Here is a 15,798-nt window from a genome sequence, read left to right as displayed (position 1 = left end):
ATCCATTTCCACCATTTATTGGAGAGGCTATCCTTTCCCCATTGTGTATTCTTGCATGCCTCTGACTCTTGAAAGATTTCATGCAACTAGCCCCAACAGAGAAAGGCAATTCCTTTTTTCTTAAAAATCTCCCTGTGAGGTGACTTGTCTGCCTCGGTTGTGAATGCCAGTTCTTTTAAAATTCTTCCTAAATCTTACTAAGTCAGGCCTACTGCATTCTGGGGACAGAGAGCCCCCTGCCCTCTCTTGGTCCTCACTGCTGCCTCTACCACCTCTACCACCTTTGGAAGCCATGTCAATCATCTTCCCTTCGGTATCCTCTCCCCAAGTAATGGTGCCTGATTCTTTGTCCAGGCCTTTCTGAAAGTTTTTACCATTTCCTGTGCCGTTCCTTGAGGTGTCACTCTGTTTTACTTTCAAAACTGTAGCAAACGGGCTCCTCGGTCCAAACAGCGAGTGATCTCTTCTCTGTGTCTTTTGCCAGCTTTCTCCTTCTGTTCTAAAGGCAGAGGTAGCCCTAACTCTATCTCTACCTCAATAACAACCTGGGAACCAGTGGCTCTTCCCAACCTCCAGTGAGATTCAGCCAGTGGGTTCCATGGTACTCTCCAGATGAGATGCTCAGGGAGTCTTGGGGTCCTTCTGGAGCCTCTGTCAAGGCAATCAGAGAAGGTGGAATGTAGTGCTGGAGTCAGCCATCCACTTGGACCATGTGTCCAGCCATCCTGTCATGTTCCTCCATTCAGAGAGGAACCAGTCCCTCAAATATGTAGTCATCCCATATTTGCTCAAAACCCTGTGGGTCCAGAGCTCTATGCCAAGAATTGCTGAAGAATGAAGGAGCTTAATCCCTGACTTTGGGGTGCTCTTATTCTAATTCAGCACTGTGGTGATATAGAGCATGGACTCAAGCTTGACTGATTGGTTTAAACTTCTGCCCTACCACTTATTAGCTGTGTGACCTTGGGCAAGTTCCTTAATCTCTCTGTGCTTTAGTTTCCCCCATTTGTAAAATGGAGATTATATTAGTACATGCCTCATAGAGTTGTGTATTTAATGAAATTGAACATGTAAAATATTTGAGACAAAATGACACTCAATAAAACATTTATTATTATTATTATTTACTAGGTTAGGTAATGCAGATATAATGAATGAATCAGACCAAAACTTATAAATGAACGTCCTTGCAATACTTACTGAGCCATGGTCAATGAAATTGAGGGGCCCTAACAACTGCTTTTATTTGCCAAGGAATTGCTATGTGTTAGGCACATTCTTGAAGACGCAAGTCATCATTTTATTAAATACAACAACTCTATGGGGAAGACCATCCCTTTTGACATTCGAGGAAACCAGTTTCAGGGAATTAAGTAATTTGTACAAGGCCAACCAGATGCTAAGTGGCAAAACCGGGCATCTAACCAAGGTCTGTCTGACTCTGTGTGCTGAAACCAGTCTGCAATGAGTCTAGATTATCAGAAGACTTCCTACATGAGGTGGGACTTACAGGGTTAAGGAGACTTGAAAGCTGAGGCAGGAGGAGATGGTGATGATCCTGAAACCACCTTAAATTTCAGACTGACACGCAGCCAGAGTCCCAGGACAGATGATGTATGTGAGATGCCTGGTCAGGGGCATTTGAAGCCAACCCTCCTTCTGTCATCCAGAGAAGAGTCTCCAGAGAATTCCCGCATGCCCCATCCCTGCAGGGGAGGCCCTGTTTCCCCAGGGAGCATGGGAGGGTGGCTCTGTCACTGGCTCCCTCCCGGCCATGGAGAAACGCGGGGATTGTGAAAAGGGAGCACACATTGACTTAGGGCCCCACCACTTCCTCCTGGATGACCTTGGATAAGGCACTTAATTTCTGGGTGTGTCTCCTTTTCTTTAGATGCAAACTGGAAATAAAAATATATATGTCAAGGGCTTCCCTGGTGGCGCAGTGGTTGAGAGTCCACCTGCCGATGCAGGGGACACGGGTTCGTGACCCGGTCTGGGAAGGTCCCACATGCCGCGGAGTGGCTGGGCCCGTGAGCCATGGCCGCTGGACTTGCGTGTCCTGAGCCTGTGCTCTGCAATGGGAGAGGCCACAACAGTGAGAGGCCCGCGTACGGCAAAATAAATAAATATATAAATAAATAAATATATATATATATAATATATATATATAATATATATGTCAAAAGATTATTGTAAAGCTTAATAAAAGGACATACATACACACACACACAAAATGCCAAAGACGCCAAGTGGATGGTAATTGTACAGTCTAAATTTGATGAAAGTTCAGAAATTTGGTCATGATGAGGAGAGACGAAAAAAGGTGGTCAGACTAGGTTGGGAGGTCTCAGGCCCAGCCAGTCATTTGGGGTCATTTGGTTGGCAGGAATGACCCTCCTGAAATCCTCCAAGACAAACAGTGACAAGTTTGAGAGGGACAGCATCGAAATCTTCACAGTGGAGACCCTGGACCTGGGAGATCTGTGGAAAGTCAGGATCGGCCATGACAACACAGGTCTCTGCCTTCCCTCCCTCTTTTCCTGGCTAAGAACGTGAGGACCATGGTCAGGTCCCCGTGGGTGTCTAGGCAAGAATCTGAGGTAGACTTGGGTGTCATCTGCCTTCCATAATGACACAGCTTCCTCAGTCCCTCCAGTCTGGTAGAGTCCTGGCTGCACGCAGAGATTCTGGTCTAATTGATCAGGGAGGGGCCAGGACGCTGGTGACTTTTAAAGCTTTCCCCAAAACCGCACTCCCAGAAATTTCAGTGGGCAGCCAGATTTGAGAATCCCTGATCAGTGGTCCTCAAATTTGAATGTGTATCAGAGCCACGTTGGGGGGCTTGTTAACACACAGATTTCTGGGCCCCACCCACAGCCTTTGGTTGGAGTAGGTCTGGGGTGGGACCCGAGAGCTTATGTTTCTCACTGGTAATGCTGAGGCTGCTAGGCCGGGGGATCTACTTTGAGAACCACTGATGGAGCCAGTTCTTCCCAGAACCCACTGACACTGCAGCCACACAAAAGCTGTGCCCAAGTTTGTTCTCTCTCAGTAAAGCAGACTCATTTTCTTGGTCTTCAAACCATATCTTCTAAGCCTGAGGAGGCCTTCCTCCTTCCCTCTGGGACTGAGGAACAGGGTCTCTGCCTGGCTTCCATTTCTTTCTTTAAACCTGAGCGCTCATTTTCCCAGGGAGGAGCATCGATCCTTCACTAGTTTCCCTTGCCTTCATGCATCGCACACTGAGGCCAGGGATCCCAGGGTTTCGCCCTGTCACTGGGTGGAACTATGGAGTCCTCGTTAACACAGGCTCCCTCTGGCATCTCTGGGCTCCCTCTTCGGAGCACCTTCCACCTTGGACAGTGTGCTTGCTTCCCTCCCTCAGACTCTCTGCCTCCTGTCATCTCCTCCCCATGCTCCTTTGCTCTTGCTAATTTCACTAACAGTAGGCTGCAGTGTGATCCACCTTCAGCTGGGTGCAGGGGAATCAGTTCAGTAATGCTGTAAGCAAAAGGGATGGCATGTTCACGGTGGAGCTATAAGCGCCAGCCGTCGAGCAGGGAAGTGTGTTTGGAGTCCCTGAAGTTGTTCACAGAAAACCATCTGTGTAGAGGTCCTTGATGAGTTCTGTGTCTCCTTCCCTCCAGGCAAGGCTCCAGGCTGGTTTTTAGACTGGGTAGAGGTGGACGCCCCATCCCTTGGAAGGTGCATGACATTCCCCTGTGGCCGCTGGTTGGCCAAGAATGAAGACGATGGTGCCATCGTCAGGGACCTCTTCCACGCGGAACTTCAGACAAGGCTGTATACACCATGTAGGAATCTTGCACAGCAAGGCTGGGCCTCCTCCTGCACCCCATTGCTCACCACCCCAACTCAGTCCCGGTCCATCATCCAGTGTTGACCCTTGTCCAGGCACACCTTGGAAATTCCCCTGGCCCTGTGCTGGCTGTGGACAGAGCCCTGGACCCAGGGAAAGGAAATATGGGATGTATTCCACACTGTACCCCAAACTAACTGGTGACAACAGGCAGAGTGCCTGTGCTTTCAGCCAGTCTGTTGTACTAGCTCTGTGATGGGAGAGGCACGGAGACCCTGGTCTGAGGTGAAAGGAGCTTTCTGTGGGCACTAGGCATGACAAAACACCTCCCCTCACCCTGTGGTTGCTAGGCAACCATGTGAAGGTTCAGGTCCCTGGGTAGCAGCTCCCAGTGAAGGGACCATCTGGGGTGGTGGTGCTCGTGAAGAACTTGACCTGCCTGTGTCCTGTTTTCACTTCCCCTCTGACTTTGCCCTCTGTCCCCCACCCTTAGTTGTCCCTTACGAGATCACCCTCTACACCAGTGATGTCTTTGCCGCTGGGACAAACGCCAACATCTTCATCATCATCTATGGCTGCGATGCTGTGTGCACCCAGCAGAAGTACCTGTGCACCAACAAGAGGGAGCAGAAGCTGTTCTTTGAGAGGAAGTCCGCCTCCCGCTTCATGATGGAGGTACCTGGGTCGGCAGGCAGCGGGGGAGCCAGGACTGGGGGCGGGATGGACCAGAAGACAAGAAGGGGCCCTTTGTCCGGAGTCTGACATGAGCCTTCCGTCTGATGCGCTGCTGTGAGTGAGGGAGACAGGCAGTTCATCCAACCTCTCTGAGCCTCAGCGCATCTAAGTAGCCAGGAGGACAGTGAACCTGCCCTTCCAGGACCAGTGTCTGAATCAAAGGTGATCATGAGTGCACAGGGCTTAGGGAGCTAGAAGCACAATTCCAGTTCCATTGGGGCCATCTCCAGTGCTACCAACAACAGAGACCCGTGGAGAGAGCCGGCTTCCAGACTTTCTCGTCATATAGTTGTCTCCCGTTCATCTGCTGAGCTATGGCCAATCCTCTCATATACACAAGAGCATCCGTATACTCCTCGGCTCCCCCTCAACTCTGGCCTGAGAGTCGTTCGACGGTTACTGTGGATGTATGTCACCACATCCACACCTTGGTATTCTCTGCACTCAGTCCCGTGCCTCCCTGTGCACTCCACCGCGTGCCAGGTGGGGTGGGAGAGACAAGGGAAGAAGAGGACCCAGACTATGCCTGCAAGGGGCTTGCAGTCCAGCTGGGGAACTCCAGATCTCACACGAGGCTAATGAGAGAGTCTGGCGATCATCATAGTAACTGATCCTGGGGGTAGGAAGGCACCATCATAGGGCTTTACCCATATTAACTCACTTAACCCTCATAGCAACTCTGCGCTTTAATCATCCCTGCTTAAATATGGGGAAACTGAGGCACAGAGCGTTTAGTAGCTTACATGAAATCACACAACCAAGGCATAGTGGAAGCAGGATTCAAAGCCAGGAGGACTGGCTCACAATATGTGCTCTTAGCTGCTGTAGTAGACTAGTCCATGGTGATGAGGGCAAACAGCGGGGCTGGCTGAGAGTGCTACAGGTGCTCAGAGATGAGAGAGGGCTCCCTGGAAGTGGTGGTTTTGAGCTGGACCTGAAAGTGGACATAAGCGGGAACAAGGAGGGAAGGATTCCTAGCAAGGGGAACATCATGGCCAGAGGTGGAAGTCAACACAGCAAGTGGCTTGAGGTTTGGCCAGAGGGGATAGGAGGAGAGTGATGCAACTTGGCTAGAGGACGAGATGGAGCAGGACCTAAAGGGGATGACTCTGCAGGACGAGAGATGGGAGCCAGGTAGTGGGGACCTTTTCAGATGTGCCCCTTACTTTCTGGTGGGAAACAAAGTCCAGAGCCCCTTCCTTCTTCCTCGGGCTGTGTCTGCCCTGGGGGACACCCTTTCCCCTCCCCACCTTCTCTGGGAGCAGTCAGCACTTCTGGGAAGTTTGCCACCTTGGTGGAGTTTTGTTTGTTTGTTTGTTTTTTGCAGTGCACGGGCCTCTCACTGCCGTGGCCTCTCCCGTTGCGGAGCACAGGCTCTGGATGCATAGGCTCAGCGGCCATGGCTCACGGGCCCAGCCGCTCCACGGCATGTGGGATCCTCCCGGACCGGGGCACGAACCCATGTCCCCCACATCAGCAAGCGGACTCTCAAACACTGCGCCGCCTTGGTGGAGTTTTTTAACAAGGAAAATTCAAGGGTGATTCATCTATGCACACAGAGCAACACCTCACCCACCCGAGATGTCAAGGCGTGTGCGTCATGCAAGCCTGATGCCGTCAGGGGCCCGAGCTGTGATTACACCTCAGCATGGCTTCTGGGGAGTTTTATTAATGAAGTCCGCCTAATGGGCAGCTATAATTTGCCAGCAATTTGTTGCTATCTTATCTCTTTTCAAATCTATCTGGGAGCTGCGTGTATGAGAGCTTAGAAACAAATGAGATCGCTTTGTGCCCCTGTCTCTCCATTTCTCTTTTCCAGTTGATCTTCAGATAAGAGGTGGAGCGCTGGTTTGCGAGCCCATAACCCTGGGTTCTGGTTCTGCTCAGCCTCTAACTCATGAGCAAGCCCCATCCTCTCTCCCTGGCCTCATCCTCAGACACACGGATCGGCTGGGAAAATAACAACAATAGCTAATAATTACTGAGCACTTCCCATGTGCCAACCTTGTCCTCAGCACTTGGTGTCCCAAGTCACCATTCCCAGAGTTAGGCTGGCAAACGATTCCATTCGCCAGCTGCCTGGCAGCTCAGCGTCCTTGAGTGCAGATTCTGTGAGCCACGATCTCACCCGTAGCTTCCTGTTTCTCCTGTTGTCAGAGGATAAGGCCCTGTGAAATCACTGGTCTCCGTTTAATGATTCAGAAAGCCCGGGGACTCGTGGGGGACACCACTTCTCTGATGATGCATGGGTGAGCTGGCCAGCGGGGAGTTGGAGCGGAGCTGCAGGGCAGCAGAAGCAATGACAGTTATAGCATCTTGTTAACTCAGGGCGTCTCCAGCAATGTGGCACCATGTTGGTCACTTGGAAGGAGAGAATCACTGACAAGAAGAAGCACGTCTGCGATCTTAGATGTAGGAGTGACCTCGAAGGGTTGCTCTGCCCATGCCTCTGCCTTCAGCTGAGCAATCTTCCTATTTGATAGATGAGGCAGTTGAGACCTGGAAGGTCAAGTGCCTTGTCTAGATCACACAGCTCGTAGGGCTGCAACTGGGAAGGATGGAGGTGGGGTGGGAATAGGGGGAGGTTTCTCAAGCAGGGCTGATGGGCCTTCCCATGGCTGCTGACTGTGGGCCTGTGTGTGTGTGGAGGGTATGCAGTGGTCGGAGCTGTTCTAGTTCATTCCCAGGTCACATCTGTCTAGAGTTATAGAGGCTTTGCATTTGATGAATGACTCACTCACTCATTCAGATGCCACTCACTCATCGGGAGCTCTCATCCATCCTGGAGCCGTCTCTTTGTAGCACTGAGACCTTGATGGAGCAGGCCAGGCAGGTAGCTTTGCACAGCTGCTACCAGGAAACTCAAGTCTGCACACCCTCTTTAACCCCCAACTGCCAAAGCAAAAGGCATGAATTCTGTGGACCAACCATGAGCCAGAGCACCTGGGTAGTACCATATTTCCCTACCCTCTTTTCCCTTTACCCCGACTTCCTTGTTTATATCCACCTGTGATCGCTCAGATCCCCATAGGGCTGAGGCAGGGTGTGAACTGATACCTACAGCACCATTTCAGAAGACAATATGACACATGAGAATTGGGCGAGGCCCTGGAGTGGGACCTGGTGGGATGACGGAGGGCAGCCTGGCAGAGAGAGAGCCGGGGAGACAGGTGCCAGCTGAGTGGCTGCCTTGCCTTGTGTCTGGCCACCTCCCTGCTTCCTTAGAGGGCTCCGAGGGAAGAATCTGGGGATCAGTCACTCCTGGCTGAGTTCCTCCCTTGCATCTTATGCCCATAGGCTCCAGGCAGGAGAGACGGGAGAGCACAGCTCCTGAATTTCAGGGACTCACTGTGGCACGCACGTAATCAGCTCTTTCATTCAAGGGGACGTTCATACATACCTTGGTGGTTAAGGTTCAGCACTGCATGTGAGAGAACACAGCTGACTTTGTCATACCCATTTTTCAAATGAGGAAACAATCATTCTTTCATCCTTCCAGCCAATAGTTATTGAGAATCTAGTTTCTGGGCTTTGGGGATGCAGTGATGAGCAAAACAGATGTGATGCCTACCCTTGTGGCTTTCAGTGGTAGAGAAGAAGGTATCACACCTTCTTTATCACACAGGTAAATGCAAACTTCTGAGAACTGCTGTGGGGGGTGGTTATAGGGTGCTGTCAGACCCTAACATGAAGAGATTTGACTTTCTTAAGGTGGTCAAGGGGGTTCCCTGAAGAAGTGATCCTTGAGCTGAGACCTGAATGATGAGATTGAACAAACACTGGTTTAGGTAAAGAAGAGAAAAGGGAAGGAGCAGGGGGAGCATGTGCAAAGGCCCTGTGACAAGAGAATGTAGAGTTTGAGGGACTGGAATTTGAGGGATATAGAAGAGGAGTGGCTGGAGATGAAGGGGGCTCTTGGGGGCCAAGGAGAAGGTAAGGGTGGTAAGAGAGGGCATGGGCAGAACTAGAACTCATCTTCTGATACCCCCCAGTCAGTTCTTAAGCCACTGCTAGAAGACAAGGAGCTGGGCTCCACCATGAAAAGGGGGGGGGGCAGCCTCCCAGAGCTTGATTGAACTGAGTTCTGAAGTCTAGGCTGATGTTAAGCTTGCAGGGAGGAAGGGAGGGATGAGCACGGCATATGTAGGGGAGGGCAGGGGCTGGCTTGACTGGACAGGAGGAACATACTGGGAGAAAGTGACCCCAGGAAGTTCAAAGGGACTCAAGGGTGGATGCCCTGGGGAAGCAGGGTTTTGCTGAAGTTGTACTTTCCAGGACCTTTCAGCCAACATCTGGTACATTTTCTCCTTTCCAAAGTTAGAAGATGTGGGAGAAATCATTGAAAAAATTCGGATTGGCCATGATAATACGGGCATAAATCCTGGTTGGCACTGCTCCCACGTGGACATCCGCAGGCTCCTCCCAGATAAAGATGTGAGTTTCTGACTGATCTGTCCTGCTGTTTCTTTTGTTCCTTTTCAGAAGGGATTAAAGACAGATTCTTTGTAAGAAACGGTAGCCTTTTTAAGTTGAGATAAAATCATCTAAGGAAAATTCAGCCAGTTCACTCCGAGTGCAGGAACTAACTCAGGTCCAAGGCAGAATCTTTTAGAACCTGGCTTATGGGTCAAGAAGGAGGGTCTGGGCAACCATGTCTCTGCTCCCCACCCCCAAAGCCATACTACCAGTGAGTGACCAAGTGTGCCCTTCCTGCAACTCAAGGTCGACTCAGAGAAAGAAACCCACCTAACCAACTTGGAAAACATTCCAAAACCATGAAATTCTAAACCTAGGAAGCAGCTGTCAGTCATGGCTGTGGTATGAGCTGGGAGCTGGGAGCAGTTTAAAAAAAACAGAGCTTCTTCCCCTTGCCTGCTGAGTCTGAGTCTCTGGGATGGGGTTCAGATATCTATTTTTAAGTGACTCAGGGAACTCCACCTTCAAGAGCCTACCCCTGACATGGTGTGGAAAGTGCTTTAAGTAAGACTGGATCTGCCGGATTTGGGGCAGGCCGGGTGGGTGGGTGGGGGCTCCTCTGTGGCTTTTGTATTATCAGTAGGGCTCCATCACCCCTGTCCTTGGTTGGTCCCCATGAGTGTTGACATGGTGATGAATGACTGAAGTTGGCAGTTTCCACATTAAGGGCTCAGTTTCCTCCTTCCTCCTCACCCCAGGGCACAGAGACCTTGACCTTCCCTTGTGATCGATGGCTTGCCACCTCAGAGGACGACAAGAAGACCATTCGAGAACTGGTCCCTTATGATATCTTCACTGAGAAATACATGAAAGATGGGTCTTTAAGGCAAGTCTACAAGGAAGTGGAAGAGCCTCTGGACAGTAAGTGTGGTGTGATCGCCCTCATCACTGTCAGCAGAGCCCTCCCTTGTAGGGCACCTGCCCTGTGCTGGGCGGAGCCTTTGCACCCAGGAGGTAGAGTCTATGATTACCTTCACTCCATAGAGAGGGCAACTGAGGCTCACAGAGGTTACATAACCTGCCGAAGTTCACTCAGCTAATAAAATGGCAGGGCTATTCTTCAAAGGTACTCAGCTATCTCACTCCGAGGTTTGTGCGCAAATCCTTTCCTGGTCTGACGGTGTGATCATACATCCAAATGTGTGCCCTCCTGTGCCTGGACTATACTGGTCCTTGTTCTCTCCCTTGCTTAGTTAATTTGGCTACTAATCTGCAGGGCTTGGTCCTCTCTGCTCTTGCTGGATCCAGCTGTCCCAACCGAGTATGAATCAAATAGCATCCTGGCTTTGTACAGAACTGGAGCTGTGGCGTGTTTGTTCTCAGGGGCTAGGTGCAGCTCCAGTGTCCAAGGTCATGGGTTTCTTTTCTGTATGCGCCAGTTTGCTTGTTCTCATTGATGAGGTTTTTTTCTGCCTGATTTGCCCCAGCCTGACCACACACTTCTTGCTCTCATTCCTTTGCTTTTGAACTACCATGTTCTGGTTCTCTTCTTACCTCTCTGGCCGGCCCCTGAGTGCCGTTCTCCCTTCTCTTGCCGGGTGGTATTGCTCCAGGCTCAGCCCTCAGCCTCAGCTGAGCCTCTGCTATAGCTCTCACATTTCCTTTAGTCTGAGTTGCCATTTGCTTCAGAGAGAAAAACAAGTGTTGCCTCAATAACGTGCCTTTCCCTACCCATATCCCTTTCTCCAAATTTGCTTTGCTATTGAATCTGGCGGATAATCCCCTTTTCTACTTGGATCCCAGAGGATGCCCAGGAAAGCTGGCCCGGCGGCACACTTTGCTGTTCTGTATTAATAACATGCCACAAACCCACTCTGTGCTGGGTGGTGTTTCTAGGGAAACATCTTTCCACGGAGAGCTGTGTGGCCTTGGTGGGATAGGGAGGGAGGAAGATCCAGGAATAGTAGGATTTGACTGCCTGACCACATTGCTCAGCACCCGGACGCTGAATCGGTTTTCCTAATTCCCAAAGGACTGGAGAGAGTGACGGGGGGTCGGGGGTGGGGAGAAAGGGGCAGGAAGGCCATTTAATCGCAGCCCTGGGGACACAGCACCCCACTCTGGGATGAGGGCTCCTAGAAGAGGTCCCGCCCAGGTGTGAAGCAGGGCTGAGTGCACAGCCAGCAAATGGATGGGGAGAGAAAATGAGGGGGGTGGGGACAGTCGACTGTCGTGTCTAAACCGTGGCAAGATTCCTAATGTTACCTCATGTCAGTATTAGCCAGACAGGCGTGGGAGATGTTGACTCTTTTCGACACGAGAGGATTTGTTTAATGCACACGTGAAATGCTGGCCAGATTTTGAGCTGAGCCGAGCAAGGTGGGGGTGCTGGTTCCTGTCCTTGAGGGGACAGGCCTCTGAGAGCAGTTCTCCCAGTGCGCCAAGGAGGCTTAGCCAGCACAGTGCTGGGTGGGGCGGCAGAGAAGGGAGGGTGGGAAAGGGGACGTAGGGAGGGGGCAGAGTTCAGGATTGGATGTGAGTTTGTGCTCTGTGGTCTAGTCAAGGTGGACATGGGGGTGTGGGTCCAGAGCACAGGAGGGAACTGGGCTGGAGATGCAGCTGCGGGGAACTCACAGAAGTCAACACCCGGAGCAGGCCGGGTAAGAGCTGCGGGAAGTGGACTGTCCTGGGAGACGTGGGCATCCGAGGGTAGGCAGACGATCAGGAACCTATAAAGATGCTCAGGGAGCAGCCAGAGAGGCAGAAGGAGAGCAGGAAAGAATAATGCTCTGGAATCCAAGGGAAAATGAGGGTAATAATAGGAACCGTGTTCTGGGCGTGAGCGTGTTCCACACCGACCGGTAAGAGCAGCTCACATCACCTTACTCTTCTACATTTAATTACATGTGGTTTTGAGCCCACTTGCAAGGGTTGGTAAGAAAGTCCATCTCAGTCACTGCAGGGAGGGGGCATCCCCTTTTCTAGGGTCTTATAAAAATCCGAGGCTCACATCAGGGGCCTGGCCCTTAGTCCAGGTGGGAACAACCTACACCTGTGGTCTCCTGCCGCTCGGTGACACTGCTGCTGCTTGCTCCCCGCCGACATGCAGGTTTCATCTCTCTGGATGGCAGCAATGCTTCTCCATGGACCCTGGCTTTGTCAAAAGACCCTCTCTCTCTTTTTTTTTTTTTAAATAAATTTATTTATTTATTTATTTTTGGTTGCTTTGGGTCTTTGTTGCTGCGTGCAGACTTTCTCTAGTTGCGGTGAGCGGGGGCTCCTCTTCATTGCGGTGTGCGGGCTTCTCATTGTGGTTCGCAGGCTTCTCATTGCGGTGGCTTGTCTTTGTTGCGGTGCACGGGCTCTAGGCACGCGGGCTTCAGTAGTTGTGGCTCGCAGGCTCTAGAGCGCAGGCTCAGTAGTTGTGGTGCACAGGCTTAGTTGCTCCATGGCATGTGGGATCTTCCCGGACCAGGGCTCAAACCCGTGTCCCCTGCATTGACAGGCGGATTCTTAACCACTGTGCCACCAGGGAAGCCCAAAAGACCCTCTCTTCAGCCTGGAGGCCTCCTTGCTTCAAGTCCCCAGATAAGCCAGGCAGCTGTCTCCTTATTGGGTCCCTTTGTGCAGGTGAGGGTTTCCTACCACCCATAGGGACTCTCTAACCCTCACCTGCTCCCAGGCTGGGGAAACTGACCTTCTTCCCAGTTGGACCATTTCCGCCTTCACCTCAAAGCCACAACTTTCATCCTTCCCCTTGGGGATAGTCCAGCTAAGTCCCCTCTTCCCTGGCCTGGAACTCCGAAGCCCCTAGGATAAAGGAATATGGAGAGGAGATAAAGAATGCTCAGGCTTCCTAAAAACAAAGCCTGGCCTTTCCCTCCTGGGCTGCGGATTGGGAAAGGGGCTCCTTTGTTCTTCCCTGATGAGTGTAGAGCAGCAAAACAAAAACAAGACAGTGTTTAGTTTCATTTTCCTGAATAACTTTTAATAACTGTCACACCAGTATTTATTGAGCCCTTTCCAAAGGCCATAGGAGATAAAGGAGTGGGTGGCAGTGACTGTGGCTTTGGTGAGGGGGGTTTCCCTGGAGTGCTGGGGGCAGGCTGGTTGAAGAGTAAATGAAAATACGAAAGACACTGAGGGGAAGCTAGTCTTTCAAAAATATTTGATTTTTTCCATAAACCGTTTAGAAGGATCTGGCACTGATACCGGTCACCCTCACATGGGAAGGCACCTTACTGTCAGTGTGTCACGGTAGATAGATTTAGTGACCACGGTGTGCATGTGTGTCAGGCAGTTTCCTGAGTCTTTCACCCGGAAGCTATAAGCAGCTGGAGGGGTGGATGGTTTGAGGGGGCTGGAAAAGTCTCCATCCCTTGGGTCTCTTAGAGGTAAACTTCCCACTGGTGAAGCCACTCCGACCTGTAGCAGAATGTGTGTAAGGGAACAGACAAAAGGAGGACACTCAGTTCTCCTGGAGTCCCGGGCCACAGCTGAATACCACCTACAAATCCAGTTCCCCCAAACCTAAACAATGCCATCCCTTTCTTCCCTTTGTCTGTCCGGCTGCCCACCCAGTTGTGCTGTACTCGGTGCAGATCTTCACAGGAAACGTTCCCGGGGCAGGGACGGACGCCAAGGTCTACATCACCATCTATGGAGACCTCGGGGACACGGGAGAGCGGTACCTCGGCAAGTCAGAGAACCGCACCAACAAATTCGAGAGAGGAACGGTAGGCGGAGCCCGCCGAGTTACCCCGCCCCTCTCCTCCCTGTCGCGTTATCATTATGGGAGGTGGGGATGAAAGGGGCCAGCTCTTTTTGTCTTGGAACTTTGCGGGATGTCATGCACCCTTATGTGGGCATTTGCCCCCCACAGAGTCTGCTCCCCTTCTCTCAGCCTACGCAGGGTCCTGCATGTGGAGTAGGGGTGGGGCTTGAGCAAGTGGAGTAGGGGTGGGGCTTTGAGGACTGGGTTGTCTTCAAAGAATCCAGCTCACTGCAGTGGTTCACGAGCATGGAGTGGTGAGCACCTGCAGAGTGGCGGTGTTGCCCGGACAGCAGCTTGAACTAAAGGTCTGGAGGCCTCGTTCTGCCATCCACTCCTTACATGGCTGAGCACCTCTGGCCTCAGTTTCCTCATCTGTGAAATAAGGAGGCTGATGTGAATCAGCTAAACTGTTGTGCAGAGTCCTGGGCAGCACCGAGGCTGGGCAGCACGGGAGCCACAGAAGTGTAGGGGCAGCAGACGGGCAGCCACTCCTCCCGCACAGGTCCACTCTGACCCGGCCTATCTATTGGAGGGCCAAGAAAGCCCTCTATTAAGCAAGGGGCTCTGTGGCTACGGAAAAGCCTTGAAAACCACCCCACTGGATGGTGTCCAAGACCCTGCCAGCTCTGACCTAACAGTGGTTTTACAAAAAAGAAGATATCCGACCAAACTTGCCTTCCCACCAGCTTGGCCTCCCTCTCCCCGCCAGAGCTCCCCTCTCTGGAAGGTGCCCCTGCCGCCTTCCCCCTCCATTCACTGAACCCCCCCAGACCAGGCTACAGCTGTGGGGATGAGAGCAAGGTGATTGGCTCTAACTGAGTCTGCGGCCCTCCCTGTGGAGTGCCTGGGGAGATTCCCGCATCAACCAGCGGGTGTTTATCAGGGGTCTCCTTAAGCCCGACCCCCAGCCAGGCATGACCTTTAGTGCTGAGACATTCGCAACTTGGTGAGGAGGAAAGTAGCTCTGGGCCAAGAAAAGCAGGTGTCACTAAGCAGGTCTGCAGCTGGCGGGTAACCCCAGGAGCCAGACCCCCTGGAAGGAGCCCCAGCCTGACCTCCAGGTCTGGGAGGAGTCAGGCCCCAGGGCTGCCTTTGCTCGATCATCCAAATATGAACCCATTACCTTTAGCTTTGGTTTACTGCTTCTGGAATGGGAATAGCTACTTAGACCCCTGAACTGAAAAACTGAACAAGAGATAGAAGAGCACTTTGTATCAGGGAGAAAAAATTTATAACACACACACACACAATATAGTTGTTTGCCACACTTACAAGGCAGCTAATAGGTGGTCTATTCATTTTGGAAAAATAGAATAACAAAGAGGTCAAGTGACTCATGTGGTGTGCCTGACTCTGAAGTAGGGACGTTATGATCAGGCTGACTCACATATGCTGCTCTGGCACGTGGCCATGCCATGCGGCGCAGGCGTGCCCAGACCTGCGGCTGGGGCCAGATCACGTGCGTTCAGCTCCTGTCTCTGACACTGACTAGCTGTGTGATCCTGGGCAAGTTCCCTAGCATCTCTGTGCCTCAGTTTCCTCCACCATAAAATAAGTTCACTGAATTAAAACATGTGACGTGCCTAGAACCATGCCTGGCATGAAGTTAGCTCCTTGTTAGTGCTGGCTGTTGTTGAGGCTTGGGAGAGCCCACCTTTCCTGTAGCTCATCACAGTGCCTGGAAAATGCACCATCAGACAGCAGTGTGCGCCATGTGGATGAAAGGTCGCTCGTTCGTGGCTAAATCCACAGGGCCTAGCAGAGTAGGCACATAAATATTTTTTGAGTGAATAAATGAATGAAGGTATAAATGAAGGTGATGCAATCCATTCTCCTCTGTATTTAGATTCAGATTTTTTTCTCTCTTAGCAATTATGACATTACAAGAAAAGTCTCTGCCTCATCCCTTTCTCTTCCTTCCCTCCTGTGTTGATGTCCCACTGGGGGAGCTGCAGCTACTTCTGGCTCAGTCACTGATGAGTTAGGACTTTAAGTTCACTGCTGAGCATCTAAAAGCTTCCACTTCTCTACTTATTTGCTCCAGAATCTAGGAGTC

At 51.4% G+C, this 15,798-nt stretch overlaps 1 protein-coding gene across 4 annotated transcripts in view; it reads left to right on the top strand.

Moving 5' to 3' along the window:
• LOXHD1 (lipoxygenase homology PLAT domains 1) overlaps positions 1–15,798 on the top strand; it is a gene marked incomplete at both ends in the record, with an annotated part of 202,517 nt that overhangs the window by 117,124 nt on the left and 69,595 nt on the right. For all 4 annotated transcript variants that reach the window (XM_082668196.1, XM_082668195.1, XM_082668194.1 and 1 more), the window contains 6 exons: positions 2,387–2,515; positions 3,648–3,812; positions 4,311–4,492; positions 8,870–8,986; positions 9,727–9,889; positions 13,550–13,704. In XM_082668196.1, the coding sequence (XP_082524322.1) occupies positions 2,387–2,515; positions 3,648–3,812; positions 4,311–4,492; positions 8,870–8,986; positions 9,727–9,889; positions 13,550–13,704 (911 nt within the window). The remainder of the gene's footprint in view (positions 1–2,386; positions 2,516–3,647; positions 3,813–4,310; positions 4,493–8,869; positions 8,987–9,726; positions 9,890–13,549; positions 13,705–15,798) is intronic.

The sequence above is a fragment of the Grampus griseus genome (assembly GCF_964374135.1).
Source record: "Grampus griseus genome assembly, chromosome: 12".
Classification (NCBI taxonomy): Eukaryota; Metazoa; Chordata; class Mammalia; order Artiodactyla; family Delphinidae; genus Grampus; species Grampus griseus.
Note: the sequence above shows the minus strand (reverse complement) of the source record. Positions and strands in the feature narration are given on the sequence as shown.